General features: G+C 32.4%; 1 protein-coding gene and 1 long non-coding RNA gene across 7 annotated transcripts in view; both read right to left on the minus strand.

The window, feature by feature from the left end:
• The window catches only part of Fas3 (fasciclin 3), a 195,543-nt gene extending 177,953 nt beyond the window's left edge, over positions 1-17,590 (minus strand). For 3 of the 6 annotated variants that reach the window (XM_081976291.1, XM_081976294.1, XM_081976296.1), the window contains exon 1: positions 17,351-17,589. In XM_081976291.1, the coding sequence (XP_081832417.1) occupies positions 17,351-17,399 (49 nt within the window). In that variant the 5' untranslated portion in view covers positions 17,400-17,589. Of the gene's footprint in view, positions 1-17,350 lie in introns of all 6 variants that reach the window. The other 3 variants (XM_081976292.1, XM_081976293.1, XM_081976295.1) reach the window with 3 other exon arrangements.
• Positions 5,484-7,993, minus strand: LOC145726640 (uncharacterized). The gene is made up of 2 exons (XR_014177637.1): positions 6,181-7,993; positions 5,484-6,104 (listed from the first exon to the last, which is right to left on the minus strand). It is a non-coding gene; the product is annotated as an uncharacterized LOC145726640 (long non-coding RNA).
• Positions 17,591-23,623: the final 6,033 nt, after the last annotated feature.

Here is a 23,623-nt window from a genome sequence, read left to right on the forward strand (position 1 = left end):
ATTTTGTTCCATCCATAAATATACTAAATAACACATTGTATAACCAAATCACCATGGTTCAACAAAAAACATGGTACAACATACAGGGTGTTGTGTACACTTAAACACTGCCAAAATTCGTTCCATGGAGCTACAGGGTTCTCCATTTTTTTTCTTAGTACTACTGTTCTACATTAGATTAGTTCAGGACTTTCAGTCATTTGTGGGCATTTATTCGCCCTAATTTACTCCCAGAAAACCTATTTAATAATTTAGTAAATTAACAAATCCTACTAGAGTAACCTAAGAAACATATTAGAAATACTCACTAAAACAAAAATGGGTTAACACCCTCTAGCAGCTTAAAGACTCTCAGAAAGAAGAAAATAAAATTTGCTTTATTAATAGTAATAGTTTTACTTTAGCAGGAAAATTTGACCGATAAATTAGCAGTAAATTACAAATACTGTATTTTGACTTCGCTTTTCTGTGTGGCTGTACCAAATCTTGTAGTGTTTTTTAAGGTTATCGAATAGGAAATTTAATGATGATTCCAAAAATATGCCTAAAACAGTCATCTTCTTACTCAAAGTGGGTTTTACAGGCAATTTTGTCCCATAAACCGTGTTCAAATTTCAGACCACAATTTCAACTATTTGAAAATTTGTTGCATCAAACCAGTTTTTGTTAAATAAGTCAAAAACGGTAAAAGTTACAAAAAAATTGCAAAAGACCAAAAATGTTTCTAATCAACTCCTTAACCCATCACCGTAAGCTTGCAGTACTGTTTTTGCTTCCAATATACAGGATGTGCAAGAAAATTATGGTGGTTCACTATTTTTGTCACCCTATAAGCAATTTTTAAGATAGAAATTTCTACTCTACACCACTGGAAAGAGGAGCTCAAAACGGTTCTTTTAAGTGGTTGAACCACCCTGAACTGCCAAAAAACTGGGTTACAGGGTGTTCAAATTTCAAACCACATTTTCAACGGTTTTTTGTTATTGTGTATTTTCTATTATGCAGAATATTATTGTTCCATCTTTCGACTTTTCTCTACATTCCAAATATTTTTTGAGAAAAAGTTATACAGGGTAGAAATGTGCAACCGCTAGTTTTATTAACAAGGATTATAATGACAATATTAATATATAAATTTACAAACTTTTTCAACTTTTAATGACCAAAAAATATAGTATTTTTTCTCCACTGGCCAATCTTTCCTTCGCTTAATTTTATAATAATTGTGATATTCATTAAGTCTTTTCCACGGTGATAAATAACACTGTAAGAAACGTACTAATCATGCATTTAATTGAATTAGGCGGATTTTTAAAAGAACAATACTGAGAAACCTTGCAAGAAAACAACACCACTTTCACTAGACTGTAGAAAAAGATGGCGTAACAAGACCCTAAACTATGTCTGATGGGTTTAATAGAATAATCCTTAACCCTGACAAAAAAAACAAAGGTAGTTCCTTTAGAACCGGTTTTTCGTTGTTGGATACCACCTGTTTGGTTAAAAAGCCGCAGGTACTACCAGGTAAAGATTAGAAAGCACTTTAGGGCTTAAAATGGAAGAACTTGTTCGTCCTTTAAATGCATCAGGTAACTTGTATGAGAATGCGGAACTTAATTAGAAACCGCCTGTTTTAAGAAGATATTTATTTATAGAAGCTTGAGGCGTCAAGGCATTTAATTTATATGTTTAAGCCAGACTTCAATTTCGCTTTCGGTTCCGTAAACTTAACCGTTAAACGGCAACAAACCAACATACACACATCACTGTTTTATTAATTATCTAATTAAAATGTTCTCCCAACCAATTAGAGAATAAAAACCTTATCTTTACGCCAAAATTGCGTAAAGCACGCACATGCATGCAGCGGAACGTTACCTAACCCGAAAACGTTCATTTTTCAACAAAACAAATTGAAAACTTGATTCTGTTTTTTTTTTTGGGTTGCGGTGAAGTAAAGGTTGCATTATTCAGCTGACCAGTTTGCTAACCTTTTTGTTTGGCTGCTTGCCAACCCGTGAAAAATCGCGTTTTTTTCACCGAGGGACGATTGCAAAAATCTAGCGGATTTAAGTCCGGACGTCGTGGTGGTCAATCGATTTCAAACTGAATTTAAAATTGTTTTAAGACCAAAAAAGTTGTGAATATTTTTTTATTGTCTAGAGCCAGGTAAATTTTATTAATCAGAAATTTAATTTGGAAATTTTTCTGTCTATTATTGATACACTGCGTTAAATGTATAAAGAAAAAATTAATGCAAGATATAATTTGTATGTGGTATACAGGGTGAAGAAGCATAAATTATGATTTATTCCGTTTTTGTTAACTTTACTGTTACTACCCAAGTTTCTGGCTGGGAGTTTTATCAGGAAATCAAAGTTAATATACAGGGTGTCCGGAAAATACGTGTACAACGTTTGACGACAGACTCCTGACGTCAAAATATGTCGATCTAAGCCGACTTAGTTATAACCAAAATTGTCTCGTTTAGCCGGTAGAGGGCGTCTGGGTTGTCATAACGCCGTTCATATAAAAAATGAGGAGAAATGTTGACGTATTATATCACTTTTATAACACTTCCACTTATTTACAGCCGGTGACTATACTACTAGAAAACGTCATTTTATAGTATTAGTCTACATACTAAAATTCATTAAAATCGATTAGCAGGTTTTCACGTAATTTAGTAAAAAACCAATATTTTTACAAATTTTTGACGCCCTCTACCGGCTAAACGAGACAATTTTGGATATAACTAAGTCGGCTTAGATCGACATATTTTGACGTCAGGAGTCTGTCGTCAAACGTTGTACACGTATTTTCCGGACACCCTGTATAGCTTTGTTTGGAACTCCTTGCAGGCTACTTATATTTCATATTTCTGTTAGAAATACCAAGTGTCCACCAAAAACAGTTTCAATACAAATTGTTAATAAAAGTTTATTTTTTTATAGATTTTATCATCTGCGAAAATATTGTAAAAAGAGGAAGTTAAGATCTCTGAGAATGTTTCAAGAACAGGACTACAAATATCACAGTCTGAACTTTACAAATGTAATAATATACAATGTGTGTAAAATTAGCAAAATGACACATGCTTACAGTAATCTAATTTCAAAATTTTTCCTACTTTTTTACTACTGTTATTTATGGAAATCTTGCAGACAATAAAAATGTTAGTTCAATTGGGCAAATGAGAATTTGGATATATCTGAAAAAAACTTGGAAAAACAAGGTAATTTGATATGAAACTGAATTAATATTTGGTCTGTAAAAACTGCCAGACACTGTAATTATACTAATGCAATTGTTCCAAACTAAAAGTGTTTTACTTAGTTTGCATTAGATAAAGTAAAAACAAAATGAAAACTTATTATCAACAACTTTTCGCCTGAGTGCAACCCTGAATTTGTTTCCACCAAGATAAGTGTATTACCATTGATAATTATTCGTGTCTCGTTAATTACCAAGGTAATTAGCTATTAAACAGTATCTTGCCTAAATGAAAGCGAAATCCAAGAGTGAAAAATTACCTAACTGGGCAAACTCTCCTTTTAATATAATAATTGCAAAACTTTGAAAGAAGCTTAAATAATAGATTTTTATAAGAAACAATAAGTATAAATCTGTTATTGTGTTTTATTTATAATTTCTTCGGAAAATGGAATATAATTTTCAAATTTATTTTAAATATTTGCATGATGCATTAGTATGACGCAAATTTAGGGAGAAAGTATATGAAGACGTTAAATTGCTAATGTCCGTTTTCCCAACTCTGGTTAAGTTGAGTTTAAGGTTAGCTTAGATAAGTTTAGTTTAGCCATTCAAAATACTACAAAATGAGCCAAAACTGGCCTTTCTAGTTCGTCATGTTAACGAGATATTCATATTCAAAAAGTAGTAAAAAAAGACCCGTAACACCTCCCAATATTTTTAATTGCTTTTTTTGTACTTATTTCACCTAATTGTTTTTTGTACTTAACAGTGCTTAAGCAAGTTTTCTCGTTTTGTAGCTTCATGGAATGGTATTTGACAGTTTCCCAATTTATGACAGATTGAAATACATTTTAAATAAACAGATGTCAAGACTGTCCAATTTATTTTTCTAACCCTGTACATAGACTAATGTTTTTGTTGCTTTAGGACCGATTACACCGACATATTTAATAGCATCACCCTAGACTTAGTTTTAATTTGGCTGTGACATTTTGCACATGACTTCTCACAGATCACAACTTAGCTTAGGTGAGGTTTAGGGTGTCTTTAAATATGTTCTCAAGTTAAATTGAGCGTTGTATTAGTATTTACCCAGATTTCAAAGAAAATTAAAAGTTTTTCCCAAATATCCAAATGTGGTTTAAAGTCCACAGAGGTGGGGAATTTTCCCCAGATTTAGCAACACTGTTCGACTCGTTTAAATCCTAAAAATGAAAAAAAATTTCGTTTTTTGGTAAAAGTTGTTTTCCTGAATCCAGATCCAGACTCACACTCACGACTCTTCTCAGGTAATTTTAAACTTTTAAAAATGCCTATAAAACAACAAAATATGATGATAACTATTATTACTCGCTTAGATTTCCATCCATTTTGAATCCTTAACACGGAGGGTAGAATTTGGAATATATTAAATTGGTCGGAAAATATGGGCGGTGTACACAATGCGCGGCCGGATCTTCGATAGAGAAGTCGAGGGGGATAAAAATGGTCTAAAAAAATCATTTTTCGGGCAAAGGCTGCGAAAATTCGTCGGCATGTTGAGAGTGAAATCGGGCGAACATATTAAATTGTTATTCCGTTTTATTGATGGCCCGGGGAATTTAGGCCGCTCATTTTTGCAACACACATAAGAAAATATTGTTTTTATTTGCCTTTCATCGTCTGCTTATTGTGTGCCCACATGGAGAAGTTTTTCTCCAAAAGAAATGTTATAAATGTATTTTATTTTAAGATACATATTGAAAAAATTATGTACTTTATTTTATTCATTTTTTTGCTTTAGTAGTAATGTGTTTTAAATAGACATCAATTTTAAACTACTTATCACGTAAAAAAAATTGCAAAATCCACATGTCTCTACTGGTATGTCCACATGTGTTGTATTTGCGCAAATCACTAAAACTTAATTTAGGGTTGTTTAAGTTTATTAATTAGTGTTGTTATTGCGAGACCTTCGTAGAATTAAGATTTTTCTTCACCAAACTGGAAAACTTGCAACATTTAGTGGTAAACAAAGGCGGAAAGTTCCAATCAAACTTTGGCTTGAGAACAACCACCACATTCAATTTAAATTATCTGGAAAGAACATCACAGATAGGTGCATTCAAACGAGTCATAATAACAGCCCAATACCAACGTTTCAAGAATTATTCCAAAAAATTTGCAAGAAAGGAAAGGCAATGTGTGTATCCTGGAAACTATTAAATCTTAAAGCAGTGTTTTAACTTATAACAGAATTGTTGGTGTTTTAAGAACTTGCTTCTTGGTTTTGTGATATAGATTGCTTATTTATTTCCTTTTGTAAATTTACTCAGCAGCATTAAATACATATCAATTTGGTTTTGTTGTGTGATTTATTTAACATGTTTTTTCAATTTCAGTTCAATTTATTGTAAGAGCAGGTAGGTACCTCAGTTAAAGAAATTATCTAATTTTATGATTGTTTATGAAGAAAACTAGACTTCTTAGATAAAAAAGAAACTTGAGTGTACTTTTTAAAGATTTTATTTGTATATTTCATAATGTGTAAATAATACAATTAAAATAGTAATTTAACCTACTATCTGATGTAAAAGTATTTAACAGTAGCACCATCTGTTTCTTCTTCAGAGAAGATACGGCAAAATTTATAAGGGCTAATTCTGCAAAATAATGGCATTTGATCAAATTTATGTATTAAGTAACTTGTATCTTTCTAATATTACCTGAAACTTATTAGAAATTTGTTTTTTCAACACTCTGCATATGGATTTTGACAACATCATTATAACCATAGCTTCAAACACCTTTTGTTTAGAGTCTTTTAGAGCAATTGATAATGGGACTTTTTAACTTTGGACCCTTTCAAAGCATGATAAGCAAACTCCAGATTAGGCAAATAAAGGTACCTGAAACATAATATTTAGTATTAGCAGCTCATTAATACCTCTACCAGAGTCTTTTTTATAATATTAGGTAAATCACCTTGTCAGCTTCTGCTAAATACACCTTTACTCTATATCCATGCTTCTTCGAGAACCACTGGCTTGAATAAACTTGGTTTTTGTAGTGTTCTTCTAAAAACTCTTCTTGGGAGTAAGTACATATATGGGCTGTTTCATTGTGACAGTGTTTTCTATTAGAAAAGGCATCCTTTTCTGTTCCACAAACTCTAGTTCCTTCAGAATGTTTCACTGGGTCCCTTGAGTTGTAAACTGTATTAAGAAGGTGGCATTTTCAAAACTGACTACCGAAACACACATACATTATCTAGTCTCACACGTAGTATCGCAGTTAAATCGAAATACTCGTTAAAATATTGTAAAATTTACATCAAAAATAAAAAATGTCTCTTTGTTTACTTTTTGTCAACAATAAGTAATAGACAAGAAAGGCAAATGATGACGTAACCGCCAGGGAAAAATAAATGGACCATAGGTTGTCCAATATTCCTAACCTGACCTAACCATTATGTCAAAGTGAATTAGCTTTCTTGAATAACCAAAATGTGATGTCAAAATTGACATATTTCTAGCAAATAGTTAACTTATTTTTACACAAATAATTGAAGGTACATTTTTTATAATGTTTCAGGGACTGCTTATTGTAACTGTCGAGGTAACTGTACATTACTTCACTCCAAAAATGAGACCTTGACTGTACCCCACAGTACCAATTTATGCTACCTGTTGCCTATTTTTGGTACCTTTATCGGTGTCATTGTACCGTGTTTTATTTTACGGCGGGTACTAAAAAACGGTCACCAACCCATTGTCCGTTCTGGTATTGCAACTGCGAGTACCGCCGGTACCAATTAGTATTCCGCTGGTTCTAATAATTGCTCTTTTTTTCACAAATAGATATAACAGTTATTATCGTCGAGACGCAAATCTTCTTGCTTGACCAATCAGTGATATTATAGTTCAATTATATTGTTTGTGGGTCAATCCTACAAATCTGACAAAAGTTTTTTCTAACAGAGTCGATTATAAGTCAGTGACACCATTTTATTAAGCCCCTTTCAGTAACTTTACTAAATAACATGACACGTTCAGGAAGCCAAAGTCCCTTTTACAAGCCAATTAAACGTTTAAAGGGCCAGTTTACATCCACCAGCAGCCCTTTCTATCGCATTACTAAAGCCACGTTTACGCCCTTCGATAACAATAAATAGAATTAGCAAAAACAGGCGGGTTAGGTAAATCGAAACTCTCCCTAACCGGCGTAAACTTGGTTTGTTTGTCCTCCACGTTTTTGTTTGTCTTGGATTCGGAGTCGCCGGGCGATTCTTAGTGAAGTTATGACCACGAAGCTTGTGCATTACTAATAAACAGACCCACACGCTAAATTTGGCTGATCCTAAGAAAGTAAATTAAAACTTCGGAACTGTATATAAAGTGTTGAAAATTCAAACCGAACAATAAACACGCTTTTTGGTTCCGGTTAACGTTTGCCAATGTATCGAAAAACTCGATTTATACCGGAAAAGTAAAGCAAATAAACAATGGGGAACGTTTCCTGGATGATTTATTGCAAACGTTACATCGACTTTCAAACAACCTCAGTTTAACACGCTAGATATCGTGCATGTAACGTTTGGACTGTTAGTTTATCGTCTGACATATAGTAGACCACAGTTTTTCCTATAATATTAAAAAGTTGGCTTCTGGCTTATTTTTTCATGTTTTGTTAATATAAATGCTATAATTTGTGTCCCAAATGTGGATTTTTGGTATGAGCTGCAATATTGCAAAAATTGAAGAAGAAGTAATATAATAACAAGAAAAGCACAAATCTTAAAAAAATACACAACCTTTACAAAAATCACAATTACTTCATAATGGTAAAGTATTATACATTACATATACACATATTATATGGAAGAGAAAAAAATATTCTAAAAATACAGTTGACATATCAAAATAAAATGCATTATTCTGTGCTGTCCCGCAGAATTTATTTATGGAGAAGGGATGGTATTATCTTTCAGAGACCTCTGTCATTTTACACCAAACAAAAAGTGACAGAGTAGGGTCTGGTTCAGTTATTTCTATGGGCATTACCTACACATGACATATGCTCGAGGTTTTAGTCTAATCTCTTATCAATAGGAATAGGAAATGTTTTTGCAAAGTTTAAATTATTGTGATTAACATAATGTTTCCTGGATACGTCGATAGGAAGTAAAAACGTCGAGAAAATTAATATTTTTTATAACAGAACACATTTGTGTCAATTTTCGAAACAAATTAAATAATAAACTTACACACCAAATTGTTGAGATACCATCGTCTTTGAATCCTCATAAGACTCCAGAACGTTAGTAATTATTATTAATAACAAAACTTTTTGCGACTATATCTTTTGCTACTCCATGAATTATCTCTGCGACGAAGTTTTAATTGGTTGCAGCTTGATTGAATACAAAGTTGTTCACTTTGTTCCTTGTCATGTCATCGTCTTTACACATTATAAGTTGGAAATTGCAGCCTTTGACACTAATTTCCACTTAGGCTTTATTATTATATGGAATGTTAATCCAGGACAAATTTTGGACCTGTTTTATATGTTCTAGTCCGTAAAAACCGAGGGGTAAACCGCTGAGTAAAATTTTGTACTCTAATTCCTAATATGTCAGTAATGCCCACTAATTTCTTGTAATACCCAGTAATTCCTAATAGCCTAACAATACCCACTAACTTCTTGAATTATCACAACTGGAAAGTCTAAAAAACCTTTTTTAATTAAAAATAAGAAAATATGCGTGCAACGATTTAACCGGAAGTAGATATATCAACTGCTGCTTATTTTAAATGGGACACCCTGTATATTTTTTCATTTTTGTATTCCACGTCAAATTCTAGACATATTTCGTGTATTAATGTCATATACCTCCGTTTCTGAGATATTTACTATTTTATGTGAAATTTGATATTTTCGGTCTCCAAAACAATTTTAATTTACCTAAAAATATTAGGAAAGGTTTTTTTCTTGGATTTTGTGTTTTGTCATGTTAGACAAGGTTTGTTCTAAGAATGGGTGCAGAAAAACGTCAAAATATATAATACAGTGTGGTCAAAAAATCAGTTCTAAAAAAGAACAGAAAGTCTAGTTTTTCAAACGGAAATTCTTCTAATTCTGTCATATTCTCTGTTCAAAATTAAAGAAGTTTGTATTACGCCACTTATTTAAAAAAATTATTGCTTACTTTTAAAATTGATACATTGAACCACCCTGTAACTGTCAAAATAACCGAATTAATAAATAACCGAAACTAGACATTTATATGTCAATGGATAGAAAATAAATAGGTTTTCCAAAAATATGGCCGCCTGTGTTGATAGGGTGCTTCGTTTGGCCGCCAGAGGGCTCCTCCAAAGCTAATGTTTTCATTGACTGTTACCGCTCTAATATCTTTAAAGAATTTTTTTTGAATCGGGCAGATACGGCCCTGATATTTGGCACAAACTTAGCAGAATGATTGCCAAATCTAGGGTAGTAGCAAAACTGTAGAAATACAATGATTAAGGTCGATTTTCGCTTGCACTAACTGGCAACCTAACGCGCAAAACCCATTAGAATAGTGGCGGTGTTTCAGGCAAATTTGACCTTTACGAAAATTCTCATTTGCAAAAACAGTTTTTCAAAAAATTTCCAAGCATTACGTCGTGGTAGATCTAGTAAGTCACGTGACCGTTTTTTTGCTAATTTTCTATAATCAAATTAGCCTTTAACCACTCAAAAAAAATATTTGTGGTGCATTCTGTCACTAAACCGTAAATAACACATGTGTACTTGCAGCACTTTGTATATACTTTTATATGTCAATGAACAGCCAATGAAATGAGCTTCCCATTGACGTATAAAAATCAATTGGTTAGCCGTTTGCCCCGTAGAGGGCGTGGTGCATCCTTTTGTTTAATCCTCAAAAACTCGCCTAATTGCACTATCTTTGGTAGATTTGTATACGGCAATGGACAGCCAATGAAATGAGCTTTCTAAAAATATCCCTATTTGGGTTGACAGGTTAGACGGTTTGGCCGCTAGAGGGCGTCAAATTTGACCAATTTTTTTATCACTTTTTTGGTGCATCCTTTTGTTTAATCCTCAAAAACTCGTTTAATTGCACTCCTTTTGGTAACGTTTTATACGTCAATTGATAGCCAATGAAATGAGCTTTCTAAAAATACCCAACTGGGGTTAATAGGTTGAACGGTTTGGCCACCAGAGGGCGTCAAAGTTGACTCATTTTTTCATGACTTTTTTGGTGCATTTTTTGTTCAATCGTTAATAACTAGCTTATTTGCTACACTTTGTATACGCTTTTATATGTCAATGGATAGCTAATGAAATGAACTTTTTATTGCCGTATAAAAGTTGATTGATTAGTTGTACGGTTTCGCCGCTAGAGACAGTCAAAATTTTAAGTAAAATTACAAAATTCATACGTCTTCCTTGTTTTCCAACGGATTTCATTAAAATTATCAAACTTTATGTTTATATTTCAGTGATAGATGTATAGAAAAAAATATTGTATGATAATTTTTTTTATAATATAATTTAGACCTTTTCAATTTTATTAATAATACTAATTTAATATGCCTACTTATTCTTAGTAATGTTGCCAATTCCCAAGTAATGCCCACTAATTCCTACAGTTTGTACAACATAATGCCCCAGTGATTTTCCCCTCGGTAAAAACTTCAGTAATTTAAGATCATATTTCATTCAGTCAATTTAGTCTAAATCAATCCGATTGCCAATCAATCAATTAATTAATTGACAACAAATGGTTGTTATATTCAGTTATATTATTAAATAAAGTCAAACGTTATAATATTCAAATTTATATTCTTGATCATTTTAACTGCTTTTGAGCCAAATTTTTTTGCTTAAATAGCAAAAATTCTAATTTAAAGCAGCTCAACTGTTGTTTGTCGACCAATTACACTCATCTACTATCACTTTATTACTGTACCTGGACTGGATTAGATACGGTTGATTTTCGATAAATAACTGTTTGATACAATCATTCTCGGTCTATTAGGCTTTATCTTACAGAAGAAGAAAGTGCCATCCTTCTTAATTGATTCGATTCCGTTAATTAGGGTTATTACTATAAAGGATGCTGCTTGTTGCCAGGTATTTATTTGCATGCCAGTTTTTACCTGCTTTGAGGAACTTAGGGTTGTTGGGGTAGTACCATTTTTACCTGCTCTTCTTGTATACAGGTGCCTACAATCTTTGAAAGTATTGACAAGTTGTTGAGTTTGAATGCCCCACTGCAGGTGCAAACTATATGAAATATGTTAAGCTTGTTCTTTGAATTTAAATGGAAAATGTTTAAAGAACTTTACTGCCAATATGTTTAATTAAAAAATGCACATTTTTCAAATAGTTTCTAAATGATTAAAAATAAACACGCTATTGTACTGCACTTAAAAACTGTAATATGCAAACGGTGCTTTTATGAAAGAAAATTCCCACGATAGGAAAGTTGGCCAATGAAAATGTACAATAAATTGAACAGTACTGATAGTTTCGGTTGCATAACCAAACACACATGTGAATTTGTTTATTTCAATATACGAGAACTCGGTGATTAAAGATTGTGCTGCATTTGCTGTGTGATTGTTACAGGACAGGAAAAACGATCATATCTTCACAGTACTCATTGATATGTATATGCGAGAAGGAAGGAAAAGTAAATTAAATCAGCCAATAAAAAAGAGCACCTGCAAAGAATTTCCTATTGATTACTAACCGGATTATGAAAAACCTATACCATTTCAGGTGATGATGGAAGTGCTAGTACACGAAATCATGAATCATCACTTAACATGCACTTTTACTAATGTTCACTGTGGGAATTAGTCATTAACCTCGAAAATGTAACTCTCCATTTAACCGATTGTCATGCTGTTTTATCTTATTTAAAGTAAAATTGATTTCTAAAAATCGTAATGAATATGTATTAATACTGAGTGAGGGAAAGTTGTGCTAGCGCATTTTAGTAATAATTGTTTATTAATAAATTAGACTACATTGAAGGTTGTTTAAGCAATCACTACGTAGCAACAATAACATTTTCATAACAACCTCGATAAGTTAACACTGGCAAATATTGGCCACCGACCGGATTGAAAACTCCAACATTATGTTACCCGTAATTGGATGTTAAAATCTGCATTTGTGCCAAGAATACAATTTTGAGGGCGGATCAATGTTATTAAATTTTCGACGAAACAATAATTGTCACCGAACAACAAGCCCTGAATTTGTTTATTAAAAAATGTCAATTTAAATTAATATCCGCCCAAAAATGTAAACGTTATATATTATTTAAAATTAAATTAACTTGTTGTGTATATGATTATAAAATGCACTAGAAAATGGAAGTGTTATTGTGTCATATTTCAACCAGGTTTGCAGACAATAATGCTAAATAATGTGATCTAGATATTTATTATTAAGCAAAAAACAAAACATAAAAACAAGCAGCAGCTGTAATTTTATAAAGATATTTTTTGGAATGTAGTTCTTTTTTACTTAATGACTGCTTCAGTTTGCATGCAGGCACCCAGTATGTATTTAGGATACAATATAATGTTGTATGTTTTTTTTTTGTATTACTACATGCTCTAAGTTTAGTTCATAATAAAATTTCAGTAAAACCATGTGATTTTTTAGCTCTAAACCTCAACCAGAAAAACCGTCGTATCCAAACATCAAAGTAAAATATTTAAAAAGCTGTATCAAGTATTTGTATACAAATTATGAATCTGAATTTGCAAAACAGAGCTTGCGGACGTTTACAGAAACTTTTGCTTTACGTTTGGAAGTTTTATAGGCTTTTAAAAAGTTAATGGCCAGGATAAATATTTAATTACTCTGTATATTTAAGAAATTAATGGAAATTAAACATCTGCTTTCCATTTCTGAACCTGAATTGAAAATTGTTGACGGAATAATGTATCCATAAGAATTTGAGTGCAGATCGTATAATTAGCCAAAAAATGTCTTTGTTTATAAAATTGACACCCTTATTTACTAATCACTACACTTTAAGTTGGCAATAGCTTTAAAATATTCAAAGAATAGATATTATGAAATATAATTATGTATTTTAAAGTATATAGGTAGTACCGTAATTCAAAAATAAAAGTGTTACATTTATGTGTTTTTTAAGTCACCATTAGGTACTGTTCTCGCGGTCTGAGTTTACCCGTGCGTCATCCCCCTGTGATTTAGAAGTAGACATGCATTATTGACTTCATCCTTGTCTATTGTTCACTTTCAGAAAGGGTAAATATCTAAGTGAATGTCTTCCAAAAAAAACATTTACTGATTAGCGCTTCTATTTCAGTCATTGTCAGTTTGACAACCATCGAAATTTATTTGATTTGTTTACTATTAATTCTTTTCCGTTTCTTTGTGTTGTTAACCATTTATAAAGTTTTCTATTTACCACACCACCACAGTTCTTTTAAGAGCTATTGTTTCTACGCTTTTAACATTCTGTAAGTACTTTCATAATAGTATTATTAATATTTTTATTTTTTTATGTCGGCTGTCACGATCTAACCAAAATTGGCACAATTAATAACCTGTTTTGAAAAAAAAGTGGGAGTGTCTATTATGATTTTTATTTAGCCATTTGGTTTTTCCTAAATTCGGAATTACTTACTATTATAGTATTTTTTTAGAAAATGCCTGGAAAAAATCTCCACAGACAAGCCCAGCAGTTAATTCTTAACCTTTGTGAATATTTTGAATTGGAAAAAACTAATGGAGGACCTTTAGAAGCTTTATCATCTGTTCAGGAAGAAAATAAGAAATTTTAAGACCTTACATATTCTTACTGATGTATTTTTTTTGATACTAGAAGGTTGCAGCTGCTTTGAAAATTTCCCGCAAAACTGTTTATTCGATTCGGGAAAAGCAAGCAAGTAATCTTATGATTTCCTCACCTAGAAAACCTAAATCGAGATGTTATCGACGGGTCAAGACCACTGATTTATCTGAAAGCATTAAAATGGATGTTCGAAATACATTATATGATATGTACAACGATAGTATGTTAATAATAGTAAAATATATCTACTTTTGTAAGAAACATCTATTAACATTTCATTGTTTCCAAAGACTGAGATTTTTGGGTTGCATTATAGATTTTTCATAAAAATTTCTTCAAACATATTAATAATAAAGTCATAGAAAAAATAAAATAAGCGTCTAAAATGTTTTCCAGCGGGTTTAAAATAAAATTAGTGGATTGCAACCTGAAAATGAGATATGAGATACTACAGCATCACTCAGAATGTCTTATTAAATTTTTAATTTGTTGTATTTATTTTAGAGAAACATGTAACCATCCAGAACCTAAATCAAGAGCTTAAAGTTAAAGAAATACTACATATTGGTGATACATCTCTGCGAATTTTGGTAAATAAATTAGGTTTCAAATTTAGATGGAATTCTATGATCCAAACGGAGACTTCTCATAAAAAAAATGTTATTTCGGTCAAGATATTTTTGATTTGCTTTGGTATAAGGTTGTTTTAGTGCAAATTTGCAGCCAAATAGAGATCTTTCTGACTAACAATACACGCAAAATTTTAAACATGACGAAGCTTTAGACACGCCCTTTTCTATAATATGAACACAACAGGTTTGTTGACGGAAACTATTATACAGTGTGTTTAAAAAGTCTGACAACCGTAAAGTATGTGAAAAATTACACCAGTTAGTAACAAATATGTAATCTTGTAAACAAAAGTTACAGGAGGTTAAATAATTCTATTGTTGTCATGTTATAAAATGTACAGGGTCACCCAAACTATGGTTAATCAAAGTAATAATTATGACCCACTTTTTATGACTCATTTTCTGATTGTTTCTTAAATTCTAATCATTATTATATGACTAATATCAATATAACAAAATTGACTGAAAATTGAACAGAACAGCGTAGGCACATGTAATTATTATGGTAAAATCTTTGTTACATGACATTGAGTTTAAACCATAATCGTGTCAAATTATTATAATAATTTACCAATTTTTCAACAATTAAATGTTTAAACTACATTTTTAAGGTCACGTGACTGTATTTGACAATGTCAACTAGCTTTTACAGTGTTGCAAGCTCAAAATTGTATTATTAACGTCACGTAACGTGTATTTTCCAATTTCTGCTTTTACAACTGTCTAAATTTTATTTACCAAATGATCAACATTTAAATTACACTTTAAAGTCACGTGACTCTTTTGACAGGTGTCAGTTGGCTTGGACAGTGTTCCAACTTCTAAAATGGCATAATCAAAGTCACGTGATGTGTCTCTTGCAATTTCAGCTTTTACAACTGTCTAAATTTAATTTACCAAATTTTTTAATTTTAAACCAGATTTTAAAGTTCACGTGATTTTGACAGATGTCAACTGGCCTTTACAGTGCTGCAAGAACATGCAGAATTGCATTTTCAACGTCACGTAACGTGTATTTTGCAATTTAAGTTTTTACTACGGTCTAAATTTAATTTACCATTTTTCAAAGTTTAAACTGCGTTTTGAAGTTCACGTGACTGTTTTTGACAATGTCTACTGGCTTTTACAGGGTTGCAAGCTCAAAAATTGGATAATCAAGTCACGTGACGTAGTTCTTACAATTTTACTACTGTCTAAATTTAAATTACCAATTGTTCAACTGTTTCTTTTAACTTTATTTGACACGTGCTAACTTGGTTATTATGACACTTAGAAGATTCGTGCAACCATCCAAAAATATTTTTTGTTTGTCAGAATTTGGAAAAACAGTCACCTGACCTTAGAAAATCAATTTGAAACTTAAGTCAAATCAAGTGCCAAAATTTGGTAAAACCTTTTTGTTGTCACCTAACCTAACCTAAAAACTGTCGTACGTTTTGACAATAGTCAAAAGTCAAGTACAAATTGTAAGGTATGCTACTTAATCCAACCTAAAAACAGTCACGTGACCATAAAAAATTAATTTCAATGGTGTATTTCATCAAGATTTATCATTATCTCAATACCAGGGGACTTATATCATATCTAAATTTTAGAATGCCACAAATGTGTAAACATTTGAAGGTATCCTGAGGCAGTTTAAATTAGTTTAAAGGCATTTTGATGTATTTCAATGCAGTTTGAGGCATTTTAAGCAGTTTTAAGGCATTATCACTATAAGGCATTTTGAGCGATAATAGAAGCATTGTAAGGTATTTTAAAGGCATTTCAACGCAAAAAGGCATTTTAATATGCAAAAAATTAACCCTCGTCAAAAACTAAACAATTACGCTTTTAGTTGAAAAATTAATTATTTTGTGAAAATTGTAAAAAATACAAATTTTCTCTCGCGTTTTTCTAAACCAAATACTTTTTGATTTAATATTAAAATACAAAGTGTGTATTTAGTATTAAATCAAAAAATCTAGGATAAGTTAAACCAAAAAGTCACTAAAAGAAACTAAGACAATTTTGGAGGAGACAATTATTATTTATTATTGAGATTTTAGGAGAATTTTAGGCAAAATTGACTTACTCTGCTATTCAATAAGTTAACAAATGACAATTTTTAAACCTCTCCACAAACATGCATTTTTGTTCTTAGAATTTCGTTAAAAGAATGTTTTAATCCACAAATCCAGCCACAAATATATTAATTCAGTTATGCACTGTTGCATGTCTGGGAATATCTTCTGGATGAATCATCTGTGGAATCACTATAATGAATACATTGGAACTACCAAACAAATATTTTAATTATGTTGGATTAATTTGATTTTTTTTTTAATTGTTCGTTTAGTTAAATAAGTTCAGAGTTAATACTCCAAATGTTATAGGTAAGGTAGTTACTTTTTGTAAAATTTGCAAAATCAAAAATTTAGTTAAGTTTTTTTTTGAAATAATTTTTTTTTTTTTAATATATTTTTAATGAAAAAGTACCATAATGTGTGTTAAACAAACTTGAAAAAACTAAACAACCAATTAAAAAAAACCAGGAAGTAACTGCACCAAAACAAAAAAACTAACAAAAGAGTAATAAAAATTGTTGAAATTTTTGTTGAATAAATTCCAAGAAGCGAGGACACGTTTCATCCTTTTCTCCGTTCAGTGACCACAACAACTCACCCACCTTGAGTGACGAAGAATACCATCAACGCTACCAATCGCACGTGCTCCATCTTCCTCAAACACTAAACTCAATTCACTCACTGCACCTAAAAAAACCTGACTTTTGAGGCGAAACCAACAAACTTTCGAAAACTTTCCCGGTCACTTTCAAAGTTGGCGCGCGTAAATCGAAACTAAAACGTCTCAAGCGTTCGTACAGAAAACCGTACGGAACTGAACCCAACACTGAACTAAAACTAAAAAGTACGGTAACGCGTTGGCTTGAAGAGCGTTCGTCGATGCGCCGTTTTGCGGCCGTTCGCCCTGTTAAAACAAACGGTTTTTTTGCTGCGTTGATCAGTTTGTGTTTTATTTTTTTTGTTGTTGTTGTGGTAGTGTTTTGATGGAGTCGATGATAAGATTGACTTTTGTTTTTGCAGCTGGGGCGATTCGCCATGCGATACGTTCGTCAAAGTTTTGTCTTTGGAAGTACAGTTTTGCAAAACTGTCCAAAAAAGAGAAGCATTTTTAAAATTCACTCCTTTACCAAAAAAATATTTTTCTAATTTTGGCATATAAAGTGGCACTTTTCAAAACTGATTAAAGTGACAAAACGTTTTACTTTTCGTAACTAGTTACGAAAAGTATCACTTTATGTAACTAGTTAGGAAAAGTTAATTTCATCACTCTCTGTTTTTATGCATTTCTGTAGAAACATATGGGCGACATCCATCATAACATGTCGTTGTCACAGTTTATACAAGGTGCTATGAAAGTGAATATTTGTGTTAAATAATTTTGGTCAAAATTTGAAAAAATTATGTATTACAAACATTCATTCGTTACACAAAATCGAACTTTTCGTAACTGGTTACATAAATAGCTATTTTTTGAAAACTAAAAGTTATACAATCACACTTCTTAGGTTATTTTTTTATTTGATTTGGTTGGAGGTTTTGGTACGAAGGCGTAGAAGGGCCACTAAAAAAAAAAAAATATATACCAAAACTATTTTTGTTTGCAATTACATGTCGGACATTGCACCTCATTTTAAAGAAAATTTCCGGTAATTCAAGAAATGAACAAAATGGCGTCCACATATCAGCTATTTTGAATTTTCTGTCAAAATACGATGTTGCACCTTATTTTAAAGGGAATTTCGCGTATATTTAAAATTTGACCCACAAAATGGCGTCCACGTCTGCCATTTTGAATTTTCCGTCAATAATTGATGTTTTGCATCTCATTTTTGAGGGGAAGTGATCACGTGGTACTTACCACTGGACAATTTCAGTCAGCTACTGAAAATCACCGTGGAATCGGTATTTTCCTTGATATACTTGGCCAACAGAAACATGGCAACACTGGCGCGAATCGTAGTGACATCGGGCATTTCCAAGGTGACGATGACATGACATGTGGCAACGTCGCCTTCACTGAAAATCACCTGGTTTTGGTTCCCAAAAAATTGGCCACCAACCAGCCTTTTTCCAGGTCGGGGCTGCCCTCCATACCGATTGCAAACGACTGGAATCAAACACAACTTTGACGCCCTCTAGCGGCCAAACGGTACAACCGATCAACACTTTTAAACTATCAGCATCTTTTCGCTTCAGTGACTTTTTGACGTAACTTGTCAGATAAGCGAGTTATTTACGGTTAAAGGAGTTGGTGCACTGAAAGTTTAAGGAAAGTTGGTAGTGCAAGTTTGACGCCCTCTAGCGGCCAAACGGTGCAACCAATCAACTTAGCCGTGAACATTTTTGGAAAGCTTAGAATCTCGGCTATCTTTTTTGTTCTATGACATTGTGACGTCGGTTGTCAAATAACGGAATTATTCACTGTCAAAGCAACAGGTGCCACAATCCAAAATGTCTCTAAACTTATTTGACTGCATGGTAAATTCAAATATCAACCAATAGCGATAATTTGGTCGATATCGTCCAAAAATAATAATAATAATAATTTGGTCGAAAAATGTCCACTTTTAAGTTGGTTGATTGGTTTGGTCGCTAGAGGGCGTCAAAGATGTGATTCCAGTCGTTTGCAATCGGTATGGAGGGCAGCCCCGACCTGAAAAAGCTCCGTTGGTGGCCGATTTTTTGGAAACCAAAACCAGGTGATTTTCAGTGAAGGCGACGTTGCCACAGCGCTGGATGACGTCATCATCACCCTGGAAACGCCCGATGTCACTACGATTTGCGCCAGTGTTGCCATGTTTCTGTTAGCCAAGTATATCAAGGAAAATACCGATTCCACAGTAATTTTCAGTGTTGAGGGCGCTGACGAAATTGCCCAGTGGTGAGTACCACGTGATCACTTCCCCTAAAAAATGAGCAACATAATTGATGCAACATCAATTATTGACGGAAAATTCAAAATGGCGCCATTTTTTCAAAAAAAAAAAGGGAGTCAAAGCACTGGGTTACAATTTTTGGCGCCACTTTTTCCGAAAATTTAAATGGAAAGGTATAGTAAAAATTTCATAAAAGTAATCCCCTATTCTCTACGAAGAATTTTCCTATTTAACTTTTTTTTCTATCTCTTCAAATAAAGTGGTGGGAGTAGTCCAAAGTTTGCTTTGAAAGAAATGAAATATCTCGAAAACGGCTAATCGTAGAGACTTTGTTTTTGCGGCATTTTAAAGAGCATTTTCTGTCCTGTAGAGTGTCCCAAAACAATGTTATATTTAGGGTCTTTTCGATAGAGGGCGTTTTTACAAAAATTGCACTTTCATCTTAGATATCTTGAAAAAATCAAATGCAATGGTACTTAATCCATAATAATTGATTTTTTTTTGTTGTCTGAATCAAAACGAAATTTGATGTACTAATGACCATGCCATTATAACCAATCCCTATGCAACATAATACAGTATTCTAATTTGATTAATAATGTAATGTTTATAACTGCAACAAGACTATTTTTAACAATTTTTCAATAATATCTCGTGTTACAAAAGAGATAGAGTACTGCAGTTTTCACACAACGATAGATAATCTGATTGCTTATGGAAGAGGTAATAGGAAGCTATACCATTGCATTTGATTTTTTCGAGATATTTAAGATGAAAGTGCAATTTTTGTAAAAACGCCCTCTATCGAAAAGACCGAAAACTAAATGGAACTTTGTTTTGGGACACCCTACAGGACAGAAAATGCTCTTTAAAATGCCGCAAAAACGAAGTCTCTACGATTAGCCGTTTTCGAGATATTTCATTTCTTTCAAAGCAAATTTTGGACTACTCCCACAACTTTATTTGAAGAGATAGAACCAAAAGTTAACTAGGAAAATTTTTCGTAGAGAATAGGGGATTACTTTAGTGACATTTTTACTATACCTTTACATTTAAATTTTCAGAGTTTTTGGACATTTTTCATTTTAGTGGTATCGAAACGCCCCCTAGCGGTGGATTTAGAAAGCTGAAAATTATTTTCAGTATTTTCTCTTGGCCACATTTACATTTCTTGTAACCATACTACGTATAGTTTCCGAGGAACAGCCGAGTGCACGGCTTATTGGGATACCCTGTACAAATGGGTAGGAAATCCATAAAAACCTTAGACACCCGGTATAGGGTTTTTAGCGGTTTGTACCGACGTATTTACGCTAGGGCTTACAGTATGACCTTCCTAAAGTTAAGTTGTGATTTGACTGTGACAGATCAGGTGCAAAATATCACAGTCAAATTAAAACTTACCTTACCAAAAATAAAAATATATGATTGTGTTAAAATGATTGAGCTGGCTAATTGTCTAAATTTCCACGAAAAAAGTAGAAAAAACTTAAGAAATTGTTGTGCTGGCTAATTGTCTAAAACTTTCGACTTAAGAGCCGAAGAATGTGATGAATGAATGTAATTTTTTCAAAAAGATGAGTAAAATAATTTGATTTGGCTGACTGACTGCCTAAAATTTTCGAAAGAAGAGCGGAAAAAGCTGTTGAAGTAATTCCACTGGCTAATTGGCCAAAATTTTCAAGAGAAGAGTACGTAGAAGTAGTAGTAGTAGTAGAATGGTTTCAAAAGCCAAGCATGTTTTAAAGAAGACTTTATTTATATAAGTGTCAGAAAAGCGAATAACCGTTATAACTTGATTGAGCTGGCTTATTTATCAAAAATTTCAAGAGAAGAGTAGAAGAATATAGAGAAATGATTGTGCTGGCTAATTGCTTAAAATTTTCTAAAGTGGACAAATGTGTTGAAAAGATTGTGCTGACTGATTGTCAAAAATTTTTAAAAGAAGAGCAGAGAATGTGTTTGATAAAAGTAAAATTTTAAAGAGAACAGTAGAAAAATGTAATAAAATGATTGAGTTGGCTAATTGTCCAGAATTTTTTAGAAAAGATTAGAAGAATGTGACAAAATTATTGGACTGGCTAATTTCCTATAATTTCAAGAGAAGAATATAGAGAAATTATTAAACTCACTAATTGCCAAATTGTTATTTGTTTCATCTCTTAAGAGATGAGTAGAAGAATCTGTTGAAATGATTGTGCTGGCTAATTATCCAAAATCAATGCAAAACTGTAACAAATAATCGCTGAGATACACGGTCCTAAGTTTTATATTCTAAACAATCTAGAAATCAAGCAGTACGAGAAATCGATTTAGATTAAAAACTACAGGACCGTAATTGGCTCATAATTCTGGTTTAAGTTTAAAAATAGTTTTATATTAAAAAGGACTGTGATAAAGAATAGATTTTTGTTTATTTTCCTGATTAAAAACTGGCACACCCTGTAAATCTTCCACATATGAGAGACCACATGCAGTAAATTTATTTTCGTCTAAAACTTGGGTCACTTTTAACATGTGTGTACAGAAATGCTAAACTCGCTCTGACAAAATTAATCACTTTTGCACTGATAATTTGTTTGTGAAATAAATTATGTCAACAGCTGATGTAACATTAGTTGGAAATCCTTACCAACCAACAACTAACCGGAAAATATTTATTTATTCAGGTCCCCTAAACTCTGTCATCGTAAAACTGAATTATAAATCAGTCCCGCAGGGCACTCCAAAGAAAACGCGATTATCTAAACACAAAAGCGACTTTATAGTGGGGCACAAATAAAACGTTTTGAAGCATCAAACTATTATTATTAAACAAACCGGCCTCGTCAAATATAAATTATTCACACCGTAATTGCGTTTTCAGTGTCTTGATAGGGCGATGAAACACAATTAGAATGGAAACTTGTTAAGCCGCTCGAAAATTTTAATTAAAGATTTCGGGTAATTTTCTTTGCTGCAAACTTCACCTTTGTGTTATTTTATATTGTTATAGTTCACGACCGGGCTGAAATTTCAATTAATTTACGCGCTCGCCGTTTCATTTCCTTCTTTTTTTTTGCTTTTCAGATGAAACTTTAGCCTCTGGTGCCTCTCCTTATACACGTTTTATCTTTCCTACGAAATGCCTTTTAATTTCAGCGTATAGAGCTTTATTAACACACTAACGTGTGTAGTGCAAGTCAAATAATAAGTTGTCGTAAAACGCTAAAATTGCAATTTTCTTCGCACAAACGGGAAAATATTTGAAATTGTAATCTTTCAGCATATATTTGCCATAAAAAGTTTTCTTCTTATCTAAAGCCGGCAGGTGGGTTTATTGTTTGGAGGGCTCAAGCGAAAAGATGAGAAGGGTTTTGTAGGATGTTTTGTGGTATTTACTTTTTTAGCCTGGATATTATTATTTTTGCTTAAAAAACCAAGACAAACGTATAAAAATACGCAGTATAATACACATGCACTGTAAAAAGAGTAGTGTATGTAGAAAAATAATCTTGCTATATGTCAAGAATGAATGAAATTAAGTAATAAAATTTTAAACTTTATCACTCTGTATCTCGGTAACAACGCATTTTCGGACACAACTTACAACTTTCTGCTTAAAATCCAATTCTCTAGTCATAGACTCACCCTGTATATATAATATAATAAGACCGTGATAGAGTACAATATTGGTATTAAATTGTATTATATGAGTACAAAAAATCTTAATTTTACGTTTTACCTAATATTTACATAAATTCATTTTAAAATTAGTCCGTTTTTTAGGTAAAATGTTCCAAAGTTGTGGGGGTTGTTTTTCCACCTCTTGTACCGTTAATCGTTCTGTTATTTATGTTAATTTAATTATTATTAACTGTTAAAATCAAAAAAACACCAGCAAAATGTTCAAAAGTGCACCTGACATCTAGTGGCACACTATGGGAACCACGTGCAGAAATCCTAGATTCTCCGACTTACCTAAAGCAGTGCAAAGATGGCGCTATAATGGCTGGCAGC

This window comes from Ips typographus, linkage group LG3 (assembly GCF_016097725.1).
Source record: "Ips typographus isolate SLU linkage group LG3, UJ_Ityp_2.0, whole genome shotgun sequence".
Taxonomy (NCBI): domain Eukaryota; kingdom Metazoa; phylum Arthropoda; class Insecta; order Coleoptera; family Curculionidae; genus Ips; species Ips typographus.